The 25,814-nt window shown below is 38.7% G+C and overlaps 1 protein-coding gene across 1 annotated transcript in view; it reads right to left on the minus strand.

The window, feature by feature from the left end:
• MEI4 (meiotic double-stranded break formation protein 4) overlaps positions 1 to 25,814 on the minus strand; it is a 158,142-nt gene that overhangs the window by 80,262 nt on the left and 52,066 nt on the right. Inside the window, exon 3 of the mRNA XM_084752190.1 lies at positions 14,286 to 14,824. Coding sequence (XP_084608316.1) covers positions 14,286 to 14,824 — 539 coding nt within the window. The remainder of the gene's footprint in view (positions 1 to 14,285; positions 14,825 to 25,814) is intronic.

The following is a 25,814-nucleotide window of genomic DNA, read 5'->3' on the forward strand; positions in this document are numbered from 1 at the left end:
CTTAGCACATCACTCAGTTCTGACCTTATGAGCCCTTAGTAACATGCAGCTAGTTTGAGTTCCTTTGTTGGCATCTGTAATACTTTCCTAAGATTCCCTCTAAGGCTTCGGTTTCTAATTCATTAATTTATTTATAGTGATCTTCATCTGTACCTAACCACTTGTTTCCCCAGGCCTCAGACACTGCTCTCCTTCTGTTTGTAATTTGTTCTCCAATAGTTTTAAAAAAGCAAGCAAACAAAAGCAACCATCTCTACTATCTCTATAAATTTACCTCATGGCCATTGCTCTGCCTTGAACTTCATACTGTAATGCTGACTGTTGGCTTTGCTGTCTGTCTTACAGTTAGTTACCTTGCAATCATTATTAAACCTTTGGCCAGAATAGGGACTTGGGTTATGCGTCCTCTCTGCCAAAGAAACCTCTTCATGTACTAGTTACCAAAATCTTGAAACAATTTCATGTCTATTTCTCCTTCCTCTCCACCTGAAGCCCACAGTCAAACAGTAAAAATTTAATGCATTAATACTTATGTTCTTGGTATTTTTAATAGTACCCAACATGGTCACACACATGTTACCCTGCATGTCTGTTCATTCCCAGGATACCCTTTCCCTGTCATTATATCTGAAGTTGTCTTAGCTGATTATTTTGATACCTTCAACACTATAAATAGCACACCTAGTTTTACATTTTGGATGCTTAGATTTGACTGTCTTTGGCATTCATTCATCTTTCCTCACTCTTCCCTTATATATAGGTTATTCTTAATTTTGGCTAAACTACTATTCAGTATTATTCATATCATTATAACTACTTACACACAGCTACATCACATAAGAATATTATATTTTCCTGTTTAATAATGGCCTTATTTTATTCACCGGGTTAATTTTGTAAGCACTTAATAAAAACTCATCCTTAGTTACTCTCAAGGTGTTCCTGCAGGTTACACTATTCCACCAATACAATTTTCTTAATTTCTACTATTTTCTAATTGACCCCAAACGCAGATGGCTGTTCGCTCACCTGACGTCTCCTGTCAGCCTCCGCCTCTCTCATTATTCCTTGCAGGTATTTGAATCTGAGGCCTTTTATTTTGTGTCCTTTGCTAGCTCACTTTTATCAGAGACTAAGATCCAACATCATCCCAGAAGGGTGGCCTAGGAGGCATTTGTTTATTTTGATTACATCCCAACCACAGTTTCCCCTCCTTCCCCTCCTCTCACTCTCCCCTACCGCACCTTCCAGCTCCCCCAGATCCATTTGTCTGTTCTCCTTCAGAAATGAACAGACCTCCAAGGAATATCCACCAAACACAGCATAGCAAGATTGCATAAGACGAGACACAAACCCTCATATCAAGGCTGGGTGAGGCAACCCAATGGAAGGAAAGGGCCTCAAGAGCACATAAAAGAGTAGGGGACAACCTTCTCTCCCCCTGTTAGTGGCCTAGGAGGTATCCTTAAAGACAATTGGAGACAATATGTCTGAAAATCTATTCAAATTAGCTCTAACAGCACAGAAACAAAGTGCGATCACAAAGAAACAGTAAATATGAAAAATGCGGATGTGTCCATGGTTCTAAATTCTTTCACTATAGTATTTGAAAATTCTGATTTGTTTATACTCATGACATTCTGTTTGAGAACTATGGTGGGATTTTGTTTTAGTATTTTTCTCTTCTATCAGGAACTTTGAGTTTTCTTTGTCTTTATGTTCTAGAGTTTGACAATGATGGCCTTAATATAAAAATATATGTTCCTGAGAGTATTGGATACTTAGTAGGTATTCAGTTTTAAATTACAGGGTTCCAATTTTAGGAATAAATTAAAAATATAATCTATAATTATTCCCTCACCCTATTTTTCACACTTCCCTGTCTCTAGAATTTCCATGATTTAAACACTGCTCTACAGGTGGATTCATTTTTGCTTCTGTTTCCATATATTCTCCTTTCCTTTTCTTGTAGTTTCTGGGAGTTTCCCTTACCTGACTGTCTAACTTTTTAATTTGTATATTTTATCACTATGGTCTTAGTTTTTAAAAGATCTATTTTGTTTCTAGAAAAAAAAAGTACTTGATGTTTTTCAGTGATTGCAAAGCATGCTTTTATCTTTCTGAGAGTATTAAAGTGCATACATACTTGTACAGTTTAACATTTTAAGTTTTTTTCTGCATTCTCTCTGATTCCCACATGCTGTTGTCAAAGTCAATTTTTCCTACTAGTGTCCTATGTTGGAAATTTGAAATACTAAATTATATGGTATTATTTAATATCAAGGATGAAAGGGTGATTAGGACATCTTGGTTTTTGATAAGGGCTAATGTGATATAAGTTTCAGGGTGTATTAATATTCCTCTTTCCTTTTCAGAATCATCTGTAGTAGAATACTCATGTTTTTCCTCTTCAGACAGTCATTTGCTTTTCCAGAATAATCTTCCTGTATGATGTCTGAGTAGGTAACCTATTCTACTGCTAATCAATAATACTGATATTACACAAAGTGAGATTTTTGAACCCCAAAACAATCAATGACTTTGCATAATCTACTGCCTTAACTTCAATTTTTGCAAAAATTACTCAGTTAAACTACCTTGTACTGAATTTTCAAGGAAAAAAATAGCTTAAATCTCGTTGAATGCTAATAAAATGCACTGACACCTATGACTGGATATCTATAAATTTTGTAGGCCTCAGGATTGACTTAACCTAGTTCTTGTTAAATTTTATTTTATTCTGTGGGCTTTATCTTCCTTGACATGACTGTTTAACCCTTCAGGTATAGCAAGGTGACTGTAAGATCTCAGTTTTATGACTGTTCTTGAGGGGAATTACCTCCCCCTGTATATGCTCATAGGGTATCAGGTCTCTTCTTGGTAACCTGCTGTCCTTCCTCTGAGTGCCACCAGGTCTCCCCCTCCAGGGACATGGTCAAATGTGAGGCACAAGAGTACGTGAGAAAGTCATATCCCACTCTCCACTCAACTGTGGAGAATGTACTGACCATTGGCTAGATCTGGGTAGGGGTTTAAAGTTTACCGCCTGTATTGTCCTTGGCTGGTGCCTTAGTTTGAGTGGGACCCCTGGGCCCAAATCTGCCTATCATAATGTTCTACTTAGTGTGTATTGATGCACACACATGTGCTTAAAAATACATATTTGCATATTAGACTTTTTAAAACTCTGATAAATAAATACATTTAGCAAATAAATAAAGTGGTTGCTATAGGAAAAATAAATAAATAAAAATTTGAATTATAATTTAAAAAAAGATCTCAGCTGTACATCATCACAGGAGAGAGCATCATAAAGAGACCAAGAAGTGCTTCACAATATGCCCGAGAGTGAGGTGAATCCAGAAAGCTAGAGGAAGCCCTTTCTGGGCCTCAAGAAAGATGCACTCTCTTTCTATTCCTGACACAAGGGACTAGCCATACATCACAGAACACTGGGAAGGTACATGGCTATACGAGAAGAAATGAGTACACAATTTAAGTAAGGCTAAAGAGCTATGCTGGAAAATAAATACTAAGTAGAGTAAGTAGGTAGACAATACTTCAAAAAGTCTTCAAAGTAGAGAAAAGAGAAACTGTGAGTTGTTGGGCGGGGGTATCACTGTGACAAGCTAGAGACCTAAGTCAAGGCAGGCTCCCAGGACTCTAGCAGAGACTCTGAGCAGCAGGGAAGAGCATACCCTCTAACTAGTAGAGGGAGAGGAACACCAACCCCGAGACAAAAACTTATAATTCCCCCTGCCCACAAGATGTGCAGGGAAAAAGATAGAGCAGATGGAGCAGAGATTGAGGGAATGTCCAAGCAACACCTGACCCAACCTAAGACACACCTCATGGGAAGCCAACCCTTGACACTATTAATGATACTCTGCTATGCTTACAGATAGGAGCCTAGCAGGTTTGTCCTCTGATAGGCTCCACTGAACGGTACCATAAAACTTGGATGAAGCACACGAGTCCAGTAGAATTGTGGAGGAAAGAAGAAAAAGACCTGAAGATAACAGGAGCTTCAGAAGAAGACCAATAGAGCCAATTGACCAGGGCCCAGAAGGCCCTGCTGAGACTTGAGGCACCAACTAAGGACCTTGCATGGACTGGACCTAGGCCCCCTCCGAAGATGTAGCAGATTGGTAGCTCAGGCTTCATGCGGGTCCTCTACTGAGGGGAGAAAATTTGTTGTGCCTTGCCAGCTTTTGGTCACTTCTCCTTGTCTTGGCTGCCTTGCCAGGCCACAGGTGAAGAGGACTTGAGGAGCAGGGGTGGGTGGGTAGGGGGGCTCATAGGCGAGGGGGAGAGTAAGGGAGGGTGATACTGGAAGGTGAGGAGGGATGAAGCTACCACCAGGATGTAAAGTGAATGAATAAATGGATAAATAAATAAATTAAATAAATAAATAAATAAATATGATTACCACATTCAGTCCAGGAACTTTTGACTAATACTACCTCATTTGCAAGAAGCTTCTTGACAGAAATGATTAACTTAGTGACATCTGGATGAAAAGCCGCGAGCTATGCAGAAGTAATCTTTCATTTCTTTTTATTTATAGAGCATCTAGAGGATCCAAAATGCATTGCACAAGAATTGTTGAAGCGGGAGGAGGACTTTTGAAAATATAGATACACCCATAATTATATAACTTTCATTCAATTAGAAGGGAGATTATAAGGCTGAGCATACAATTAGAAAGTTTCCAAGATATATTTATTTACAGCTAATGAAGAAAGCAATGTAATTCTACATTGTACTGCAGAACAGGACATTTTTCAGCAATCTATACATATGAATATAAGCAACACTTACCAAGGCAAACTGCAAATATTCTCATTATGAAATTGAGAGAAATATTACTAAGGTGTTTGTTTCCCAGTGACTATATTTTAGCTCATAAATATAATAGTCACTTTGTTTGAAGAAGAATTTGTCATCGTCTACTTATATTTGAGACCCAGTCATTTCATTACAGGTTAATTACGTATTTGAATGAGTCTAACTTGCCTGACCTCGTTTTGTTCATCTCTAAACTTAGATAGCACTGATACCCACTACATGGTTCTCAGCTGTGGTCGGTACAGATAACGGACTCTCAGTGTGAGTGCTTTTAAAGCTGTAAGATGGATTATGAAGGCAGACTGCTATTAATTATCACAGAAAGAGATACTGAGATGTACAGTACGCTTTGAAATTAAACTGAAAAAAGTGCAGTCTGTCTGCTCCTTCATCAACCTGAAAGTTAAAATTACTGCGAAAATCTAAAACTTGTTTGCTTACATACCAATGCCATTAGCAAAAAGAGCAGGTAGATTGTACCTTGTGACACAAAGTTGCCTTGGTGTCCTTTTAGATGAAAACACCGGTGAGTAAGATAGAATCTTATTCTTGAAATCCACTTATTCTGTTTTTGAATAATAATGTAAACACAGCCAACTTAGTCTAGTTAAAAAATCTTTCTGGCATACTGTAACCAAACTGATAAATGCCTATGATAAAAGCAAAGATAACAGAGGCTAGCAAAGGCTTTGAGAAGGAACAAAAAGAATAAGAACAAAATCTATAGCATTACTGCAATGATGCTCTACCTCACAGTAAAGCAATGTGTACCTAATGCTACGTCTGTACAGAAAGAAATTAAAAGGCTCTATGCTTAAGAAGTGGTCAGCATGCTTATGATAAGAATGAATCTTATGTTATATCTAAGGAACACACATGTTGGGGGAAAACAAACAAACAAACAAAACCCCAGCCATCTATGAGGAAATCATCAACTATAAATTTCTAGATCAGAGCCACAGCATGATGGATCTTTAGGGGAAGGAATCAGTGCAAACAGTCAATAAAACTTACTGATGCTCAAATCATTAATTTATAGTAGAGTTCTATAATTAAACTAGACGAAAACAAATTCCAGGAAATCCTACTAGTCACCGCAAGCTGCAACTAGAGAAGGTTGGTTGAGTGTGCCAGTGCACACCATGTGCAATGACCTGACAAATGCAAGTATGCCAGGAATGCACAGTAAGACAAGCTGTTAGGGAGTGGCTGATGGTCCTCAAATGTATGGGGTACAGGACACATAAATGACCACATATTTTCAGTTTAAAGGTGCCCTGATCAGGGGCCTGGAGATACAAACCAGCAATTAAGAGCACTTGCTTCTTCGCAGAGGACTTGTCCAGTTGCCTCATCCATACGGAGGCTAACACCTGTCTTAACTCCTTCTCCAGAGGATTCAATGCCTTCTCTCCTTTTTCAGTCATGACACATATGTAGTGCACAGCGACTGCATACATGTGGTGCACACGCATATGCACCGTCAAACCTGCCATACATGTAACTTAAATATAATTTGTTTTTAAACAGAGAGCTCTTTGGGGGTACTAGTGTGAGCTCAGGCAGAAAACAGGATAGGTGGGCTTAATTTTCAGAAAGAAAAGGAGAGGCATGAAATATATATTTCGAGTTTCTATGATATTAAGTGTCGTGCTAGGTAGTTTATTTTACCAATGAATGTTTCCAGCATTCCTACTATGCAGTCACACTTCTTAGTACTACTTTACAGGCATGCAAGTTAGGTGACCTATTCACAGTCACAACTAGTAAATAAGGCTTTCTCATACTAATTTGAGCTATAATTCTGTTTAAAACATCAGTTTTTTTTTTTTTTGCTGGTGTTTTGTTTTTGTTGCTTTGTTTGGTTATAGATTTCACTTCTTTCTAATGTAGTCGTCACCCATACACATATATTTTCTTTCTATAACAACTTTTTAGTGAAATCCACAAATTTTGGTAAATCTTCATTCACCTTAAGATACTTTTTAAATTTTCTTTTGCGTTTCTATTTGTTCCTAATTATTGCTAAACTGTGGCTTAGTTTCTACATTCTTATAATTCCTCCCATTTTATTTGCTTTCCTTCAATTCTAGCTTTACTACATTGTTGTCAGAAAAGATACGCTGAATGATTGCACACTTTTACAGTCCGCAAGGCTTGTTCTATGACTAATTTGTGATTTATCTGGAGAACACGCTAAGTGTGCTTCAGAAGAATGAGCATTCTTCTTCTCTTGAGTGGAGAGCTCTGTCAATGCCAGCTAAAAGCATTTGGCCTACACTGTTGCTCAAGTAGACGGTTCCATTATTGATTTTCTCTCCAGATGTGCTACATCCAGTACTGTAAATGAAGTATTAACATTTACTAAGAAGAGCAAACAAAGTCCAAAATTAGCAGAAGGAATACAACAGTAAAAATTAGACCAGGAAAAAAGAAAACAGAGCATAACCACTTTAAAAATCAAATCAAATTATTTTTATATAATGAAAAAATGAGCAAATACTAAAACAATGATACAAAGGAAAGTAAAATTAAGAATTCAAGGAGACACACTGCATGTCTCAGGTATATGAACAATCTTAAACTGAATAACAGAATTAATGATAAACTCCTAGAAAAATAAAACTTAAACAGTACTGGATGAAGAAGAAATAGGAAAAAATAGACAGACTAATATGAAACAAGCTAAATAATAATAATGAAGAAAAATATTGCCAACATCCCTCTATTGTTACAGATGAATTTTATCACAAAAACCAACGACTCAAAGCTAATTCTTCTAAAACACTTTCTAAATATAGAATTTCAAGAATACATCTGACTAACTACCTAAAGTTACCAAAAACAAGAAATACATTTTACAAAAAAAAAGTTAATATGACAGTTTCTCTGAAGGTAGGTTAGAAACTCTTTCATGAAATGCAAACCGAATGCAACAAAATATTAAAGTGATCAAACACCACGTTCACTTCAAATGTATCTCAAGGATGCAAGGAAAGTTCATTTCACGGCAGCCAGCTGACATGATACAACATGTTGAGAGAGAGAGAGAGAGAGAGAGAGAGAGAGGGAGGGAGGGAGGGAGGGAGGGAGGGAGGGAGGGAGGGAGGGAGAGAGAGAGAAAGGGCCAATCTCAACATCTATGGGAAAAGCAGTTGACAAACTATGACTAAAACAAAATAGATATCATAGGGTCTCATCCCAATGCAGAGAAGGATATGTATAAAAAATCTACTGCTAAAATAATAATCAATAAGCTTTTGAGTATTATCCTCTAACTTTTGATAAAGGTAGGGATGCTCGACACCACCATGTCTCACCATGGTGTTCTAGATTTTGTCAGAGGAACTGAAAAGAGAGAGTCGGGGAGAAAGGAGAAAGCCAAGTATGTCCCTTGTTGTCTGCTCCTGTCCCTTCCCCATCGCATCTCAGGGCTCCCAGTTTTGTTTTCACTTTCCAGTCGCTGTGCCATTAACCAGCTGAGAGACAAAAAGGCATTCCATATTTATAGGCAGTAAATAATTCACTTGAAGTGTGGATTGGTTTTGGTTATAGATTTTAAATCTGAGAAACAAAAGGTCAAAGAGAACATCTTCTCCAGAGATTTTTTTAAATATTAGACCTGATGCGAATGAATAGGAACTCAAATGCTCTGAGCAGGCTCTGCCTTCTTTCGTGGTTGCTAATAAAGAGTGGGTGGACACAGGTACCGAGTCTCATGTCTGTGATATCTCCCAAGGAAGCTCTGGAGAAGGAAACAAAGAAGACCTGGAAGACGGTCCAATACATCCACTTTTGTCTACAGATGGGTAATTGTCCACAAAGGCTCCCAAGACTTGTCCTTGACCACTGGGATACCATTGATGCACGGGCCTTAAGAAAGGAACAGCTAATTTTTTTTTCTGCACAAAGGTCTAGCCTATAGAAGGCATGTCCTCTATTGGGAAACACATAGTGATTAACAAGGGTAATGTTTCCATAGCTTTGAGCTGATCCTGCCATAGACTAGAAGTTAGGATGTTTCTTAATGAGGGAAACCCATGTTATAAGTTCCAATGTTTCTTAACTCCTTCACAATTCCTGTCAAGTGTCAAGAAGGGAAGCACCTTCAGGAGAGTCTTCGATGACAACAGAGAGTCATATTTTTGTTAGGGCCAAGAGAACAAAACATTCGGAAGTCAGACTGCCAGGCTATGAGCACTTGGAGTGATTATCCTAGATGCTGGCTTCCTATGATTAAGAGGGAGTATGTAGTGTCTACTTTTTCCTCCCCTGATCCTGCTTTTCCACCTCAGAACCAAGCCTTTTACCTGCTACCAGCCTGGTCACTGTGGCCAGGGAATCTCTAAAAGGGCAGAGGATACGGTTGTTGGGTAAGTGGGTCCTTGCAGATGTTCCACTTTTCCTCCCAATTAGATACTGCTGCTCCAGCCAGAATGGCTTTATGACCTTGCCCTTGAAGATCTACCCTCACTGTGACTCTTTCTCTTATAGGTGCAACTTGTGACAACCTTGAATCCTTGGCATGATGGTTCTGAAGTGAGCTCTAATAGGGAAGGTGGAGATAAATAGCCAGTTTCTGTTAACTATTGGCAGAATAGTTGGCAACTATTAGCGGCACGAATGCAGGCCCAGCACATGTCTAAAATCTTGCTGGCCAAATCTAAAAGTACCCATGACCTGCTGGTAACTTGTTTCAGTTGGGTAGCATCAGACTCTGGGCCAAGTCACAGTTATCCCCTAAAAGGCCTCCAGCCTGTTTGTCTGGGGACTGACAGGAATGTGATGTGCCCTAGAGGCCAGCCTGTGAGGGAGGGCCAAGTCTGTCTGTCAGCTGTGGCTAATGGCTAGGAGACATGATTTTATGAAGGTCAGGGGGAAGTTTGGAGTCCCTTAAAGACTACCCTAGGGTTATTCATATAATCCTTGTGTGGTTCTACTCAGCTTGGCCTGAAAAACAGGCTGTAGCTAACATGAGAGCAATGCCATTGAGATGAATCTTCTGGAAAGTATTTCCTAAGGGTCAGCACACAGAGAATACAGTCCAGAGAGACCAAGGGTGAACCTCACTCTGTAGGACAGAATTGGTAATTTGTAAAGGTCTCCAACATGGTGCTAGCTTTAGGGTCATAAAAGCCAAAGGAAATGCCAGGATTGTACGATAACTAGATGTGCCGCATGTACTCTGAAGGACAGAGCCAGAGAAACAGAGCAACCCAAGTCCTTCGGAGCCCAGAAGATCACCAGTGAGTCCTAGATACTGGGCACTGAGCTGTTCACTATGCTGGACTTTCATTTTGTTGTTATGTGGTTGTAACTGTGCCCTGGTTCTTCCCTCTTGGAATTAGAATTAATAGTCAGCAGATTTCTGCAAGTGACTTGATTTTTGAATTGGTAGGTGGATGGGTCCCAGAATGAGGAAGTCCAAATTGTGTGTGACTCTTGAGTTCCCCTAAGAGATCAATGGGCTAGTGAGCATGAGCCTATTGGCCTCCTTTCTGCACCTGGCTCTGTCTGTAGCTCTGTGACTGATCATTAGATCAAGGGAGGTCAGTGTAGAGCAAGACCCATCACAGAGGTAAATGGAGCTTCTGGTTTCCCTCAGAGCATATGTGGTTCAGGAAAGGAGGAAACTGGGAGAAGGCAATGTACCAATCCATGGGTAAAGTACAGAAATACCATGTTCAGTGTGATCTCTGCAGGGGACACATTAGACCACACTAGCTACTCTCTGCTGACAGACTGCACATCCCCATCCATGGGAACTAGGAAATGAAACAACACCGAACCAAGATTTCTCTATTTCTCTTTATCCATATCATTGCCGATGGGACAAACTGGTTTTAATAAAGTGACCATTCAGATGCCTTCTCAAACACTGAGCAGGAATAGAATTAGATCTGCATGCATATACCTAGTTTATTACCCGCCTCTGCCGACTTTCTTTTGCTAGAAGGCATGACCATGATATCGCTTGGGAGGTTTTCTTGCAGGAATTCAGACTCATCTACGTTCACTCACATAGCCTCTCATTAGCAGAGGCAAAAAAACAACAGTTTATTACAGGCTTCCAAGCAGTTGCTTACCCCAAGGTTAGACATTGCTTTATCCTTGTTGATCATGGGTGCACACCACCACTCACCCATGAATTTATAAAGGTTAAAGAAAATAAAAGGAAAGCTTGTCAATCCCTTTTCATATCACGACACAGAACAGATCAGATAAGACTCATCTGAACAAATCTATACTGGTTATAAGGAGGAGAGGTGCTTCAGGTCGTCAATAGATTCAACAGCAAGCCTTTTCTTCAATGTAAGCCACTAAGCCTAGATTAATGGAGGAACAAATGCCTTCTGTGTATACATTAATTGGCGCATGTTGTTTGAACCTACAGAGATGCTGGCTTGGGAAATGGGATTTGGCCCTCCAACTTCACCCTCAAGTATTTTATCTCAAATCTTCTCCAAAACCTCCTTTTCTGAGTCAGGTTGGCTCTCTGACTCTATGACATGGAAAAGGAGAAAAACAAAGCATCAAAGGAGTAAAGGCACGGTTATTATTATTATTTAATATCATGATATATATCTTGTGTTTTCTATAAAGTTTACCTGAGAATATACTAAGCTCCACATTTTAAGAATGTATACACAGGTAATATTAATTTATTATGCATACATCTGTGGCTCAAATTCCTTTTAGTAAGGTAATGTTACTATTAACATGTCCCATAATGTGGTTTATTTTTTCCAAAATGAAAAACAAATCTGGACAATTTAAGCAAGTTGCAAGGGTACGAGCAGGTTATTTAAGTTATTCACAAGATCAAAGTTCAATACAATGATGTCAAACTTCTACTTAACCCAATTGGTATAATATACTCCATAATAATTACAAGGAGTAGCTTAAATAATAAAAATTTGTTTCTAATCAAGTTTAAGTGTTTGATTTTTTTCCCACTGATATCTAAATATTATACAATAGTGAAAAGTAGCAGACTGGTGTAATTAACCTTCTAGAATTTCAATCACCATACCTGTAGACTATCGAATGTGATCAGAGTTTAAAAGAGAGAATATTCTCTTCCTTGTCCTCTGAAGTCAAGTAGGTCCCAGAGGACTGTGGGATATGTCTCACTTTTCTTTTGTAATTCTTGGAGTCACCTGTTCCATTGTTCAGGGAGACCCCACCTGGTAAATTCAAACCAGTATCCAGTCTACAATGATGAGCATTTCTCTAGGGACATGGTCAAGAGGGGGAAAGCAATGATGTGTTAACTGCTACCTTGTTTAATGCAGTCACGTGAGATAAACCACAAAACTTCCTGGCACCCCTTGGATTTCATGTGCAACCAGCATTCGTTTAGTTACATATCCCAGATTTCTCTCATTTCTTTGTTTTGTTTTTTCCTCCCTAGCTACTTAATGGGATCCTGGAAATGGGAGACTCACGCAAAGGCTGTACTGCTAAGTGATAGCGGTAGTAAATTTTTGTCAGAAATAAGGGGATCCTTTCCCTGTGCTTCTGGCTATCGTAGCTGCCTGTTATCAGAAGCTTGTCTAGTACCTATAATTTATCCTTTGAGTTGAGGTTGGGCTCTGTGCTCACCCATGTTTTCTCTGGGTTACTGTAAAATCATATTTGCTTTCCAAGATTGGCTAGTTCAAGTTTTCAGCTCCTTTTGGTCATTGTCTAGTGCTGAAAGAGCATGAAAAATTCTCAAGTCTCTTGTAGAAGCCAGAAGTTACATCAGGCAAAACAATTTGTCAATGTTAAAACAAAATGAAACAACAACAACAGCAACAAAAACAAAACAAAACAACACAAAACGAAACAAAAAACCAACGAACCACCGTGGAGCTCTGGTAACTATTACACAGTATTTAAAAGTACAAAACTAGTGTAACTGGCCTTCTCTGTATTCAGTAAACATACTTGGAGGGCTATTCTCTAAGAATGATCCGTGGATTAAAAAGAAGAATATTTTTTCCTTCTCCCTCCAAGGTCAACTGTCTGGTATCTCTAGAAATGTTTGCTAATTGCGGGGAGTCACTTGTTCTCTTGTTCATGAAGGTCATGGAAACCTCATGTGGTGTATTCTAAAACATGAGCGGTCTACAAAGATCAAGGTCAGTACAAAGGAATGATTTCTTCAGTGCTTCGGAATGAAGCATGGTCAAGCAAGGCTTTTGACTTATCCTCACATAAATGGAATATGTGACATAAGAAAGACTAGATGAGGCAGCTTTGTCTCAAATCCAAGAGATTCCAGAGGACAAGATCATCACCTAGTCTTGGTGGTACAAAAAGAGAGAGAGAAAAAGAGGGAGAGAGGGAGGGAGAGGGGGAGGGAGGGATGGAGGGAGGGAGGGAGGAGGAGGAGGAAAAGTTAAAGTTTGGATAGCTAAAATGCCTTATCCCGCAAGAAAGTATATCAGAAACTTCAATAGTTCCAGAAGCATAACCCCAAATATTTTAATGGCGCTGATCTAATAAAATGTTACTTAGACAACTATTTATCACTAGTTAATTTCTTCTTGATAAGAAAAACGGTGCCCAGATATAAAACTTCTAATCTCAGCTTACAATAGCACTTACTCACAAGCAAAAGGCACAAACCCACTACTGTCTTAGTCTAAAACCTGGATGATGACCAAATATCTAGAATCCACATGAGGAGGGCATCTTGTTTATTCTAGCTACTTCAACAACTATCAAAACGCCTGGAAGCAGATCCTGGGCTCATCATTATAGAGACCAGTCTTGTAGGCCAAAGAGAACTACGGAGCTGCCAACAGATGTGTGTCCTCTTGAGCCTATCAAGATATTCTAAGGGACGTCTGTTTGAACATTTAAACCAGACTGTTCCAGCTTCTGGTTCTTGCCGAGGGCCTATAATGCTACTAATTTTGCCTTTACATCTTGCTTACATCCCTTACCAGATGCTGGGCCACAGGAACTTTATCACAGTGGTCCCAGTGTGGGGTCCTTGAGCATTAGGTTTATCTGGAAAGGATTGCAACCTTTAAAAATAAGATTTATTTATCTTTTATGTATATGAGTGCTCTACCTGCATCTACACCTGAATGTCAGAAGAGAGTAAAGGATTGAAACTTTTTGACCTATGGAAAATAAACATGGACAAGTGAAAATTTAAAAAGGGAAAGAGTCACAAGACTGAGAAATAGTTACAACAGCTAAAGCATTCAAACTAGAGGCAGCAGAAGCTTGAGGCAGAGGCATCTCAAGAGATAATAACAACACAGTAGCAAGGGAAGGCTAGAAACATGCAAGTAGACAGAGATGTGCACACCTGTGGAAGGTCCAATGACAGATGCTCAGCCACAAATGTGAATGAACCACCAATATCCCCGCCCACAGGAATGATCATAGAAACGGCTTACATATTAGGTCACAATTAGGTAGCATATATCACTTACCCGGTTTATATTGCTGTTCCCTAAAATGGCCTGTAGTAGAGTTTTCTGAAATTCTTCCAACTTCTTGGAACATTTTTTAAGAATATGATTAGGTAAATTAAAATCACCCACCACTCTGGCTAATGTACCAACTGCTTCTGTCCAAAAGCTTGAGAAAGGGAGTCTGGGGTTTCGGTAAAACGTGATCAGGCCATCTAACAACTGTGAAACGGAATCGGACACTGTGGAAGAGTCTTTTTCAAAGTGGGTTAAGTATATTTTCAGACTACTGGATTCGGTCAGTTTCTTTATTTCAAGCAAGTGTTGCAGGAACTGCAGGTGACAAGAGGAAGGATTTTCCAGGGTAGAGCGTGGCTTTTTCTCAAGAGGCAGTGGCAGAAGGAGTGGGGGACTGCAGCTCTCCACAAAATGCTGGGACAACGGAGTAGGTTCACTTCTTTGTTCATTTGATAAGATGCATCCAGAATCATCCATCAAAGTCAATGAATTTTCAGAACTTGTAGGTTCCTGATCTGGCAACAGGGGGAGCACATCATGTTCTGAAACAAACAGACAGACACATTATCTTCCTGCAGCTAAATGTATTACGAATTAGACAGTGACTCTGCTCTAAATGAAAATATCCCACAGACAGAATTCTGCCTAAAAATGAGCAAGCTTGGACGCAGGCAAAGTCAACAGCCAAACGCTGCTACGACAGGGTAAGCAAGTCTACAATAGTCCCTGCCTCACAAATATGCCTGTTAGTTATACTGGGACAGAAGGCTGAAGACGATGTTCCAGTGTTGTAGAGTTTTGGGTGACTGCTCAGGCAGCAAACTGTCTCTGTCATTTATTCATGTTGGAAGCTGCTAACCGGAACTTCTGGTTTACTCAAGTAATTAAGTTTTATTCCTTCTCCAGTCTCTGATGGGATTGAAGATCAGATAGTTTAGTTTTACTATTAAGCTTAGCTGTTTAGGGGTTATAATGTGTTTTGGTCTAGATAGATGTTTTTAAGTTGATAAAGATGAAGCATGATAGACATTGATTTACTCAGAATTTTAGACTCACCAAGATAAAAAAGATGTTTGCTTCAAGGTTGCCAAACACAAATAGCCAAAACACTATAAATATAGCTTTTCTATAATTCCTGATTGTTTCATGGTCCTTCTTGTTGTATGTAGTTTACTTTATTTATGTGTAATAATATAAATGTATATGTAAAAAAAGAAAAATAATGAAAAATTTAAAAAGAGAAAGAGCCAAGGGCATCAGGACTTCAAGGTCCTCCTCTGCTATGTAGCAAATCGAAGCCCAACCTGGGATATATGAGATATTGTCTCTGTTCCCTTCTCCTGAAAACAGCTGAGTGAGTCCAGGAGGACATGAAGTATTCAAAACTCTGAGATTAAGTGTCTGGAAAAGAAATGGGGAAATCAGGACAAAGGAGACAGAAGAACAAGGACAATAAAAGCACAGGATTTGACAACTCTGGCAGCAAAGTGTGGGGTTTGAAAGTGAGCAGAGATAGGATTAGAAAGAAAGACAAACAGGGACTACAAAGGACTGAAGATCTGAATAATAAAGCAGAAATATTAAAATTCATACATTGTTACTCTAATAGATCAAATATAAAAATGATAAGTTTTTATTACCTTTTGTTGTCATCTTTTCAAATACTGTGTGTGTGTGTGTGTGTGTGTGTGTGTGTGTGTGTCTGTGTGTGGTGTGTGTGTGTATGTGTATGTGTGTGTTTCCATCCAGAAATGTGTAATGATTTATTTTATACAGGAGTAAAGATGAGGAATGCTATATTTTATTATAATATAAAATCACTTTCTGTAATGACCAGAAATAAATTGTAATAGAAAAATCTAGAAAAGTAAGGTTCATGGTGAAGATAAGATTATTGTCCTTCTTTCATATAACTCTCTGACTCAGCTTTAAAAGACTAAAATCCCAAAGACTAAATTTTGAAATGTGTTCTAGCCCACCTTCATTACTCGGGTCCCAATTATCAGACTTATCTTTCTTTTTCTAGACTGCAGAGAAAACAAAGATCATGCTTGACAAATCTTAGCAACAAAACAAAACAAAAACCATATAAAACATTTAGCAAACAGTATAAAGGCTGAGTGGAGGCAAAACCAAATTGCTTGATTTGGCTAAAGAAACAGTGTTAAGCATCTTCAGATAGTTGCTCTCATTCAACTACAAGCATGTTTTCAGGAAGTCACAGCCACTCCAGGGATCAGAGGTGTTTTTTTATTATTATTTTCTGTACGTATATGTGTCTGTAGTCCTCAGTGCACCATGAAGAGGCCACAAATGGGCAACATCTGGGGATGGAGTTCAGAATGTGGCTTCCAGACACTGCTGCAAGAGCAGCAGGTGGTGCTAACCACTGAGATTCCCCTCATCCCAAACCAGCAGTTTGGACAGAAGTTACTTCTTTGATGTGAATGCTAGAAGAGAGCAATACTGAAACTGACCATCAATTATCCTGGCTGCTTATAAATATGTTTCCATAGCATAGATGTTTTAATTATTGCAAGAGCATGCGCTAGATTCTCATTCGTGTGTGTGTGTGTGTGTGTGTGTGTGTGTGTGTGTGTGTATGTGTATGTGTGTGCGCCAGTTCTGTTCCTTTAGAGAACTTGATTATAAGCAATTTCTTTAGTGCCAATATTACTAACTGATTTATAAGAATTTCCTAGGCATTTTGTATGAGATGCTCAGGGTCTCTAGGTACCAGAAACAATACTATTTGTGTATCCAGATACTGGCAAAAATGTTCAAATGAAATGTTCAGTAGTGTAGGGGAGGAATGATGCAAGCTGAGAGTACTGTTCTCACAAATGGTACATTATACAGATTAGAGAAGAAATGAAGATATTAATAAAACGGAAACTAAAATGGCAACACTTACAAGTTCTGCACGGGTTCAAGCTATAAGCATTCACTGAATTGCGAGGGGAAAGGGGACACCAAGAAAGCACCCCTAACCAAGAAGCCATTTGCAAGGGGTATACGCTGGCAAAGGAAAAATCCGTTTTCTCCAGTGGGATATGACTGAAGGACGGGGGAGGTTCCTACCCAGGATGTCTGAGTCTCGCTGCACCAACCTCGGCACCCACTGTCCTTTTATTCTGAGTCACTTGTTATGGCACAGAAAACAAAACAAAACAAAACAAAACAAGACTGTTGATATACATGTTGTGCATATCAACTACACTCCAGGGCATGCTTCATGCTCCATGTGTAGTTGATTAAAAACAACAAGAACAACAACAAAAACCTCTATGTTTTGGTGAACATTTGGTTTCATTTTGGCATTTTTCTCATAGTTTTTGATTTGTTTGCTTTGATACTTGTTTTCATGGTTTGTATGGTCTTCTCTTCTTTAGAGAATATAAAATTGGGTGAGTAGGAAGGGAAGGAAGATCTGGGAGGAGGTTGGGAAGGGGAAAACATGATCAAAATATATGGTTTGAAAAAATAAATACAAAATTTTAAAAAATAACAAAAACCAAACAAAGAAAAAAGATGAAAAATGAAGAAATGAATCAATTCCTAGACATTTACATTCTACCAAAATTAAATTAAAGAGACACAAATAACCTAAGCAGATACATAACAAGTAAGAAGCCGGAAACAGTAACAACATGTCTCCCATCAACAAAAATCTCAGACCTGGACAGATTCAGTGTTACATTCTACCTAACTTTTAAAAAGGAACTAACATCAATACTCTGTAAACATTTCCACAAAATAGAAAAGAACAACAGAATACAAACTCACTCTATGAAGCCAGCATTAGCCTGATAACAAAAGTAGATAAGGATACAGCAACAATAACAACAACATCAAAAAGAGAAACATAAGAATGAAAAAGCTACAGATCAGTTTTCCTGATAAATAATGCAGTGTGCTGGTGGGGAAGGTCATTAACAGCCTCACTCAGCTATGGCCTCTGTGAACTACCAGGACAACACAGTCTCCATGATCTGTCCCCTGGTGCAATAGGACTACACTACTGTTCTGAGGTAATCATCTACTTTCTGATTAGATTTAAAACCAACTCCATAAAAGGGAATTCATACCTAATATTATAAACCTGGACAAAAGCCTACGCAGGAAGGTCATAGGCCAGGATGTGGAGGGGAGTACTACTGATGTTTTTGCTAAATGGACATGAAGTGAAAAAGCCAAATAAACATTTATATTTACACTTAGAAAATAATAATGTTCTTAATCTTGCTTTAAAAATTGCTTTATGCAGTGGGCAACAGTTAAAACAAAGACTCTCAACTGGTTAAAATATTGCTAACAAGTGAGTAGTAAGTGCGTAGCACCAAACATGGCATCCGTTAACACACCTGCAAGGCCCAGGGAATGGTATGGAGAAGACCATGAGGATGGAGGGGAGTAGTACAAAACACTGTGGCTTCTAGATGTATCATGGTCGTTACAATCATAAACACAGAACAACCAAGAATAAATACTTGTACAACACACACACACACACAGTGGGGAAGGATGGGAGCAAAGGCAATGGTAAAACAAGTAGTGTGGAAGAACAAAAGTGTCAAAAGAGTGGGAAGAAGAAAAGAAAGTGGTGAGGAATAAATATGAGCACTTTACAATGTACATTCATGAAATATTCAGAAAATGTTCTAAAATTAAAAGTGGTGATGGCTGCACAATCCTATGAATATGTTGCATTAAAAACCATTGAATTGTATAAACAGGGAGAGTGTATGCTACAAGAATTATAGGCCAATAATTTTTTTAAAGGAAATTCTGGCAAATGAAATTGAAGAACACATTAAGAAGATCATATACCATGATTGAATTGGTTTTATTCCAGGAATGCAAGATTGTTTCAGCATACATAAATCGGTAAGTGTAATTTACTACATGAGTAGGCTTAATGACAGAAACTGCATGATCACCTTAATGTAGAAAAGGCTTTGATAAAGCTTAACATCCTATCATGATCAAGACTCTGAAGAAACTTTAGAAAAGAAGGAACATATCTCAACACAACACAGAAAATTATCAACAATGCTATCTACAGTAAACTCTATACTAAATGGAAAATTAAGAACAATTCCTGTAAAACCTGGAATGAGACAAAGGTTCTCACTCTCTTCATTTATTTTTAATATAGCATTGGAAGTCTTGGTAGTGAAACAGGACAAGAGAAAGATATAAAATGGAATTCAACAAAGAAAATGAAATGTGAACAAGAAAAAAGAAGCCAAAGTATCCACAATTACAGATGACATGGTCCAGTATTTAAAATGTCTTAGACTACAACTAGAAAATTGTTAGATCTGATATCATGTCCAGCAGAGTAGCAGAACGCAAAATCCTCATATAAAAAGTAGTAGCCTTTCAATATGCTAAAAGTGAACTGAGAATGAAATCAGTTATGAGGAGAACCATTTGTTATATATTTAAAAAATCAAAGTAACTAGAAATAAACTTAACAAAGGGGTGAACACATATACTTTGAAATCACTTAAGATATTAAAGGAGATATACCATGTGTGTCATTCTGGGCTGGGTTACCTCACTCAGGATGATCTTTTCTCGTTCCATCCATTTTCCTGCAGATTTCATGACTTTCTTGTTTTTAATAGCTGAGTAGCATTCCATTGTGTAAATGTACTAGTTTCTTTATCCATTCTTTGGTGAAGGGACAGATGGTTTGTTTTCAGTTTCTTTTTTTTTTCTCCTTTATTAATTTATTCTTGTTACATCTCAATGGTTATCCCATCCCTTGTATCCTCCCATTCTTCGCTCCCTCCCAATTTCCCCTTATTCCCCTCCCCTATGACTGTTCCTGAGGGGGATTACCTCCCCCTGTATATGTTCATAGGGTATCAAGTCTCTTCTTGGTAACCTGCTGTCCTTCCTCTGATTGCCACCAGGTCTCCCCGTCCAGGGGACATGGTCAAAGGTGAGGCACCAGAGTATGTGAGAAAGTAATATCCCACTCTCCACTCAGCTGTGGAGAGTGTTCTGTCCATTGGCTAGATCTGGGTAGGGGCTTAAGGTTTACCGCCTGTATTGTCCTTGGCTGGTGCCTTAGTTTGAGCGGGACCCCTGTGCCCAAATCTGCCTATCATAATGTTCTACTTGTAGGCTTCTAGGACCCTCTGGGTCCTTCTACTTTGCCTTTCTCCCATGATTCTCTCATCTAGAGTCCCACTAGAATGTCCTCTCCTCTGTCGCAGTTTCCTGGTAAGTGAAGGCTTTCGTGGGACATGCCCGTTGGGCTAATATGCAGATATAAGTGAGTATATACCATTTGAGTCTTTCTGCTTCTGGGTTAACTCACTCATTATGATCATTTCTTCAGTTTCTTGATATTACAAATAAAGCTGCTATGAACACAGTTGAGCATATGTTCTTCTTGTATGATGTGGCATCTTTTGGGTACATGCCCTGGGTCTTCAGGTAGATTTATACCCAATTCTCTGAGAAATCTCCAAATTGACATCCAAAATGGTTGTACAAGTTTGTATTCCCATCAGCAATGGAGAAGCGTTCCTCTTTCTTTTTTTTAAAAATAATATATTTTATTCATTTACTCATATTACATCTCAATTGTTATCCTATCCCTTGTATCCTCCTATTCCTCGCTCCCTCCCATTTTCCTCTTTCTTTACATCTTCCCCAGCAGGTGCTGTCTCTTGAGTTTTTGACCTGAGCCATTCTGACAGGTGTAAGATGGAATCTCAGAGTCATTTGGATTTATATTTCTCTAATGGCTAATGATGTTGGGCATTTCCTTAAGTGCTTCTCAGCCCTTTGTGATTCCTCTGTTGAGAATTCTCAGACCCGGAAAGACACACATTGCATGTGCTCACTTATAAGTGGATACTAGCCATACAGTACAGGATAAGCAGACTACAATTCAAAGACTCAAAGGATCTAATGAGCAAGAAGGGCCCAAGTGAGAAAGCATTCACGTCACTGAGAAAGGGAAACAGAATAGACAAAGGAAATGCTTGAAGAGAAGGAACAGGATAGGAGAAGGAGTGCTGAGGGAAATGAGGGTGGGGATTTGATGTGGGGCAAGTGGGGGAAGGGGACAGTATGACCGAGGGCTTGCAGAAAGAAGAGAAACCACAGCCTGGGGAATCTCTGAAGCAGGCTGGAGACCCACAACAGGGTAGACTCCTGGGACCGTATGGGGGTGACTCTAGCAGAGACCCCTCCTAACAGCAGACATGGACACTGAAGAGGCCACTCTCTAACCAGACAGGGCTCCTGACAGTGAAAGGGGAACACCAACCCTCCCACAAAATATTTTAACCAAAAATTTACCCTGCCTACAACATGTGCAGGGATAAAGAAAGAACAGAGATTGAGAGAATATCCAACCAATCCCTGGAGCCAACCCCTGACACAAATAAGGACACTCTGCTATACTTGCAGATGGGAGCCTAGCATAGCTGTCCTCTGAGAGGCTCCACCCAGCAACAGGTCAACACGGATGTGGGACTCACAGTCAAACACTGGGCACAGTGCAGATATCCTTGTGGAGGAGTGGGAGGGAGGACAGAAGGACCTGGATGGAACAGTAGCTCCACAAGAATAGCAACAGAGCCAACTAACCTGGGCCCAGGGCACTTGCGGAGACTGAAACTCCAACCAAGGAGCATGTATAGACTGGACTTAGGCCCTCTACACCTATGTACCAGATGGGCAGCTTGGTCTTCATGTGGGTCTTCTAGTAAGGGGAGCTCAGGCTGTCTCTGATAAGGACTTTCTCGCATCCTTTTCATTCACTTCCTTCTGGTAGGGCTCCCTTGCCAGGCCACTGTGCTAGAGGATATGTGCTGTCCTGATGCAAGTTGAGGGGCTGGGCTGGGTAAGTAGGGAGGCTCCCTTCTCTGAGGGGTAGGGGACGGGGACACTGGTCAGAGTGAGGGAGGGTGGGACTGGGAGGAGAGGAGGGAGGGTGTAGTGGATGTAAAAATGTTTTTGTTTTGATCCCAAGTGTGAGATGTTAAAGACTTTGTGTGAGGGTACGTGGTGTTTTTCAGCTGGAAACAGATTTGTGACAAACTGGACAGGAGCAAGGTCTTTGTCAACTGACAAACATCCTAGCACAGACTTTGAGATGGTTTTTTGGTTTTGGTATTGCTTTTTTTTTTCTTTTTACTATTACAATGCTTATTTATTAAGTTGGCTTACAGAATAGAGGTGGCATAGTTAAAAAAAACTAATTTTCAGCATGCTGGAGAGGCTGTGAACCCAGTAGCTCCTTACCAAACAAGGCTGGAAGTCTCAGCAGTCCCAGGCTGGTGCTCCATACCTAAAGGATTCCTGGAGAGCTGCCGGTTGGCATTGCTTCTTATTATTTGGCTGTTCATCACTCCACTTTGAGACACTACTTAGAGAGTACTTAGAGACAACTACCACTCCAGAGAATATTTCGAGGTTCAAATTCTGGCTGCTGCTACAGATTCCTGATACTGCAGTTGCAGTCACCTATGCTGAATTTCTGGATTGCTGTTTAGTGGGTCTACTGGAATCCTGATAACAAAGAGTGAAATTGCTCCAAGAAACTGAGTCTAAAAAGGTCTACTTCTTTTCTCATTAACTCCTTCTCTTTCCTAGCTAGGGTAGTTGGGTTGGAAGCGAGGTATAAGCATTAAAGGACCCCAATAAAGTAAGTTTGAAAACTTTCAAAACCTACAGGAAGGGGTTATGATTGAGATATAAAGTTAATTAATTAATTAATTAATAGAAATTGAAGAAGACACTAGAGCAGTGGTTCTTAACCTGTGGTTTGTGACACTTTTGGGGTTTTAAAAAACTCCTTCACAGAGATCATTTAAGCCCATCTGCATATAAGATATTTGCATTTCAATTCACAACAGTAGAAAAATTCCATGTGGAATAGAAATGAAAATAATTTTATGGTTGGGTCCACCACCACATGATGATCTGTATTAAGGGTTTGGTGCATTAGGAATATCGATAGCCAATGCATTATAAGACTGAAAGCTCTCCTACAAGCATGGATTAGCAGGGTGGTGTTAAAGTTGTCACATTACTGAGAGAAATCTATAGATAAATTCAATTTCCATTAAAATGCTAATTATTTTATTCTCAGAATGAAACAAAAATAAGGAAAGCACAAAAGACTCTAAACTAGTGATTCTTAAACTGTGGGCCCCAACTTATTTGGGGATTAAATGATCCTTTATGATTCATAACAAAATTACAAAATTTTGTAGCAAAATTACCCTTGTGAAATAGCAATGTATTGATTTTACCATTGGGGGTCACCACAAAATGAGGAACTTTATATTAAAGGGTATAGCATTAGGAAGAACTGCTGAAAACAGTCATAGACCCAAGCAGAAAGAGGAATGATATCATAACCCCTATCTCAAGCTATCCTACAAAGCCAGAAGAGTAACATTGCTTGGTAGTAATACAAAATCAAACATGTAAAAAGGACAAAGGAACTAGGTAGAAATCCTCACAGTAATAGTTGATGGACTTTAAGAAAAAAACATCAAAAATATACATTGGAGAAAGGTCAACTATTCAGACAAATGGTGCTGAAAAACTGGTTGTCTACATGGAAACAAACAAACAAAACCAAAATGGGATACATATCTCTGTATCTCTCAGTGTATAAAAGTCAACTCAAGCAATAAGTTCCTTGAATATAAGACCTCAAATTCTGAAAGCATTAGAAGAAACCCTAGAAAAACCCTCCAAGATGTAAGCACAATCAGTATTCCAATAGTTCAGAAAATTACACCAAAATGAGTATGAGATTATATGAAATTAATAGGTTTCTTCCCAGGAATTAAAATAACAAAAAAGTTGACTAAGTAAATAGAAATCTTTCTGAATGAGAGGCCCCTTTCTTAATTTACTATTGTCCTGGAGTACTGAATATAACAGCTTTCCAACTGGGTATATATGAGCTTCCTAACATGTTAATCAGTAGATTTAATAGATACAAAATACACATAAACAAATTGATACTGTACTCTAATAGTCTGTGCTCAATAGACATAAACCATTGCAATAAAATACTAGCACATTTATGAAATCTATAGTAAAATACGTATCATATACAAAAATACAGGGAAGAAGATATTAACTAAAAGCTGTAGCAAATACTACTTACTGGTTCTCTCTATAAATGCTGCATGTGTCTCTCCTACATACTGAATCCTACAGTTATTCTACATTATTTTTATGAACCATAGACCTCACATTTATTGTTTTTAAATCCTAATTTAAATCTATTTGCCAGTTAAAAATAGATCTCATTTATATTAATTAAATAAAGAATTTTAAACATAAATTTATTTATGTGGGTGTATCTGACACTTGATGCCTGTCTCCTATGTGGTAATTTGAATACTTGTTAAAAGTATCACAGCACACCCATACACACACACAGAGAGAGAGAGAGAGAGAGAGAGAGAGAGAGAGAGAGAGAGAGAGAGAAGAAGAAGAAGAAGAAGAAGAAGAAGAAGAAGAAGAAGAAGAAGAAGAAGAGAAGAGAAGAGGAGGGAAAAGAAGAGAAAGAAAGGGGGAGAGAGAGAGAGCGCCACGCACACACACACAGGCATGCACACAAATAGACACCCACACATTATGATTAAATCAAGTAAAATCCATTAAAATATACTCCACATGGGCATTATAATTTGATAGTACCAATTAAGATTTCCAAGCATTACTACTCATTACCCAACATAAACTAATACATTGAAAAATGTAAAAGTAATGTTTAGGCTACTTGGTGGTCAAACAGAAAATGTTAGTTAAAGCCATGTTATAATTCTACTTTAATCAATACTTTTTATAGTTTTTGAAACATTTGTTATTATAAGATAATTACACTTGTGGTTGTAAGATAATTACATTTTGTATTTATAAAAAATTACATTTTCCACTGCCTCCCTCCCACCCTCAAATTCCTGGACTCTTTTTATTTTTTACATGTATGTAAATACATAAATAATCACATGTTCAGTCCATGTTACCTGTATTTATATGATCTCAGGGCTGACAACTTGGTATAGGATAATCAATAAATTGGGAGCTCTTGATGATACTGTTTCACTTAAAAGCATGTGTTTGCTTCTTTCTTTAGGAAGATACATTTTAGCACGTGACAAAGTATATTTGAGAAATGCTGACAAAGAAAAGGTTTCAGTGTATTTTTTCCATGCATATCAATGTGCGTCACCATTCTAAATTTAAATACGCCAAAAAAGAGAAATACTGTATTCATGGAAATATATCTAAATCGAATGATTTCTCTTGATTGACTGTATTTTCTGAATGTAAACAAAACAAAATGTGTACTTGTGAGACAACTTCATCCTAGACCATTTGACACCATAATTCCTCATGTCTTCAAGTGCTCAGCCTTTGGGATGTCCTCATTGTCTCTTTCCTAAGACATCTTCTAACTGCCAACAGGAACTCTCCTCATTGAGGCACCTGTTGTACCTGTGGCTTTCTCTACCTATTTAGCTTTTGTGA

The sequence above is a fragment of the Acomys minous genome, assembly GCF_964271855.1.
Source record: "Acomys minous genome assembly, chromosome: 13".
NCBI classification, from domain to species: domain Eukaryota; kingdom Metazoa; phylum Chordata; class Mammalia; order Rodentia; family Muridae; genus Acomys; species Acomys minous.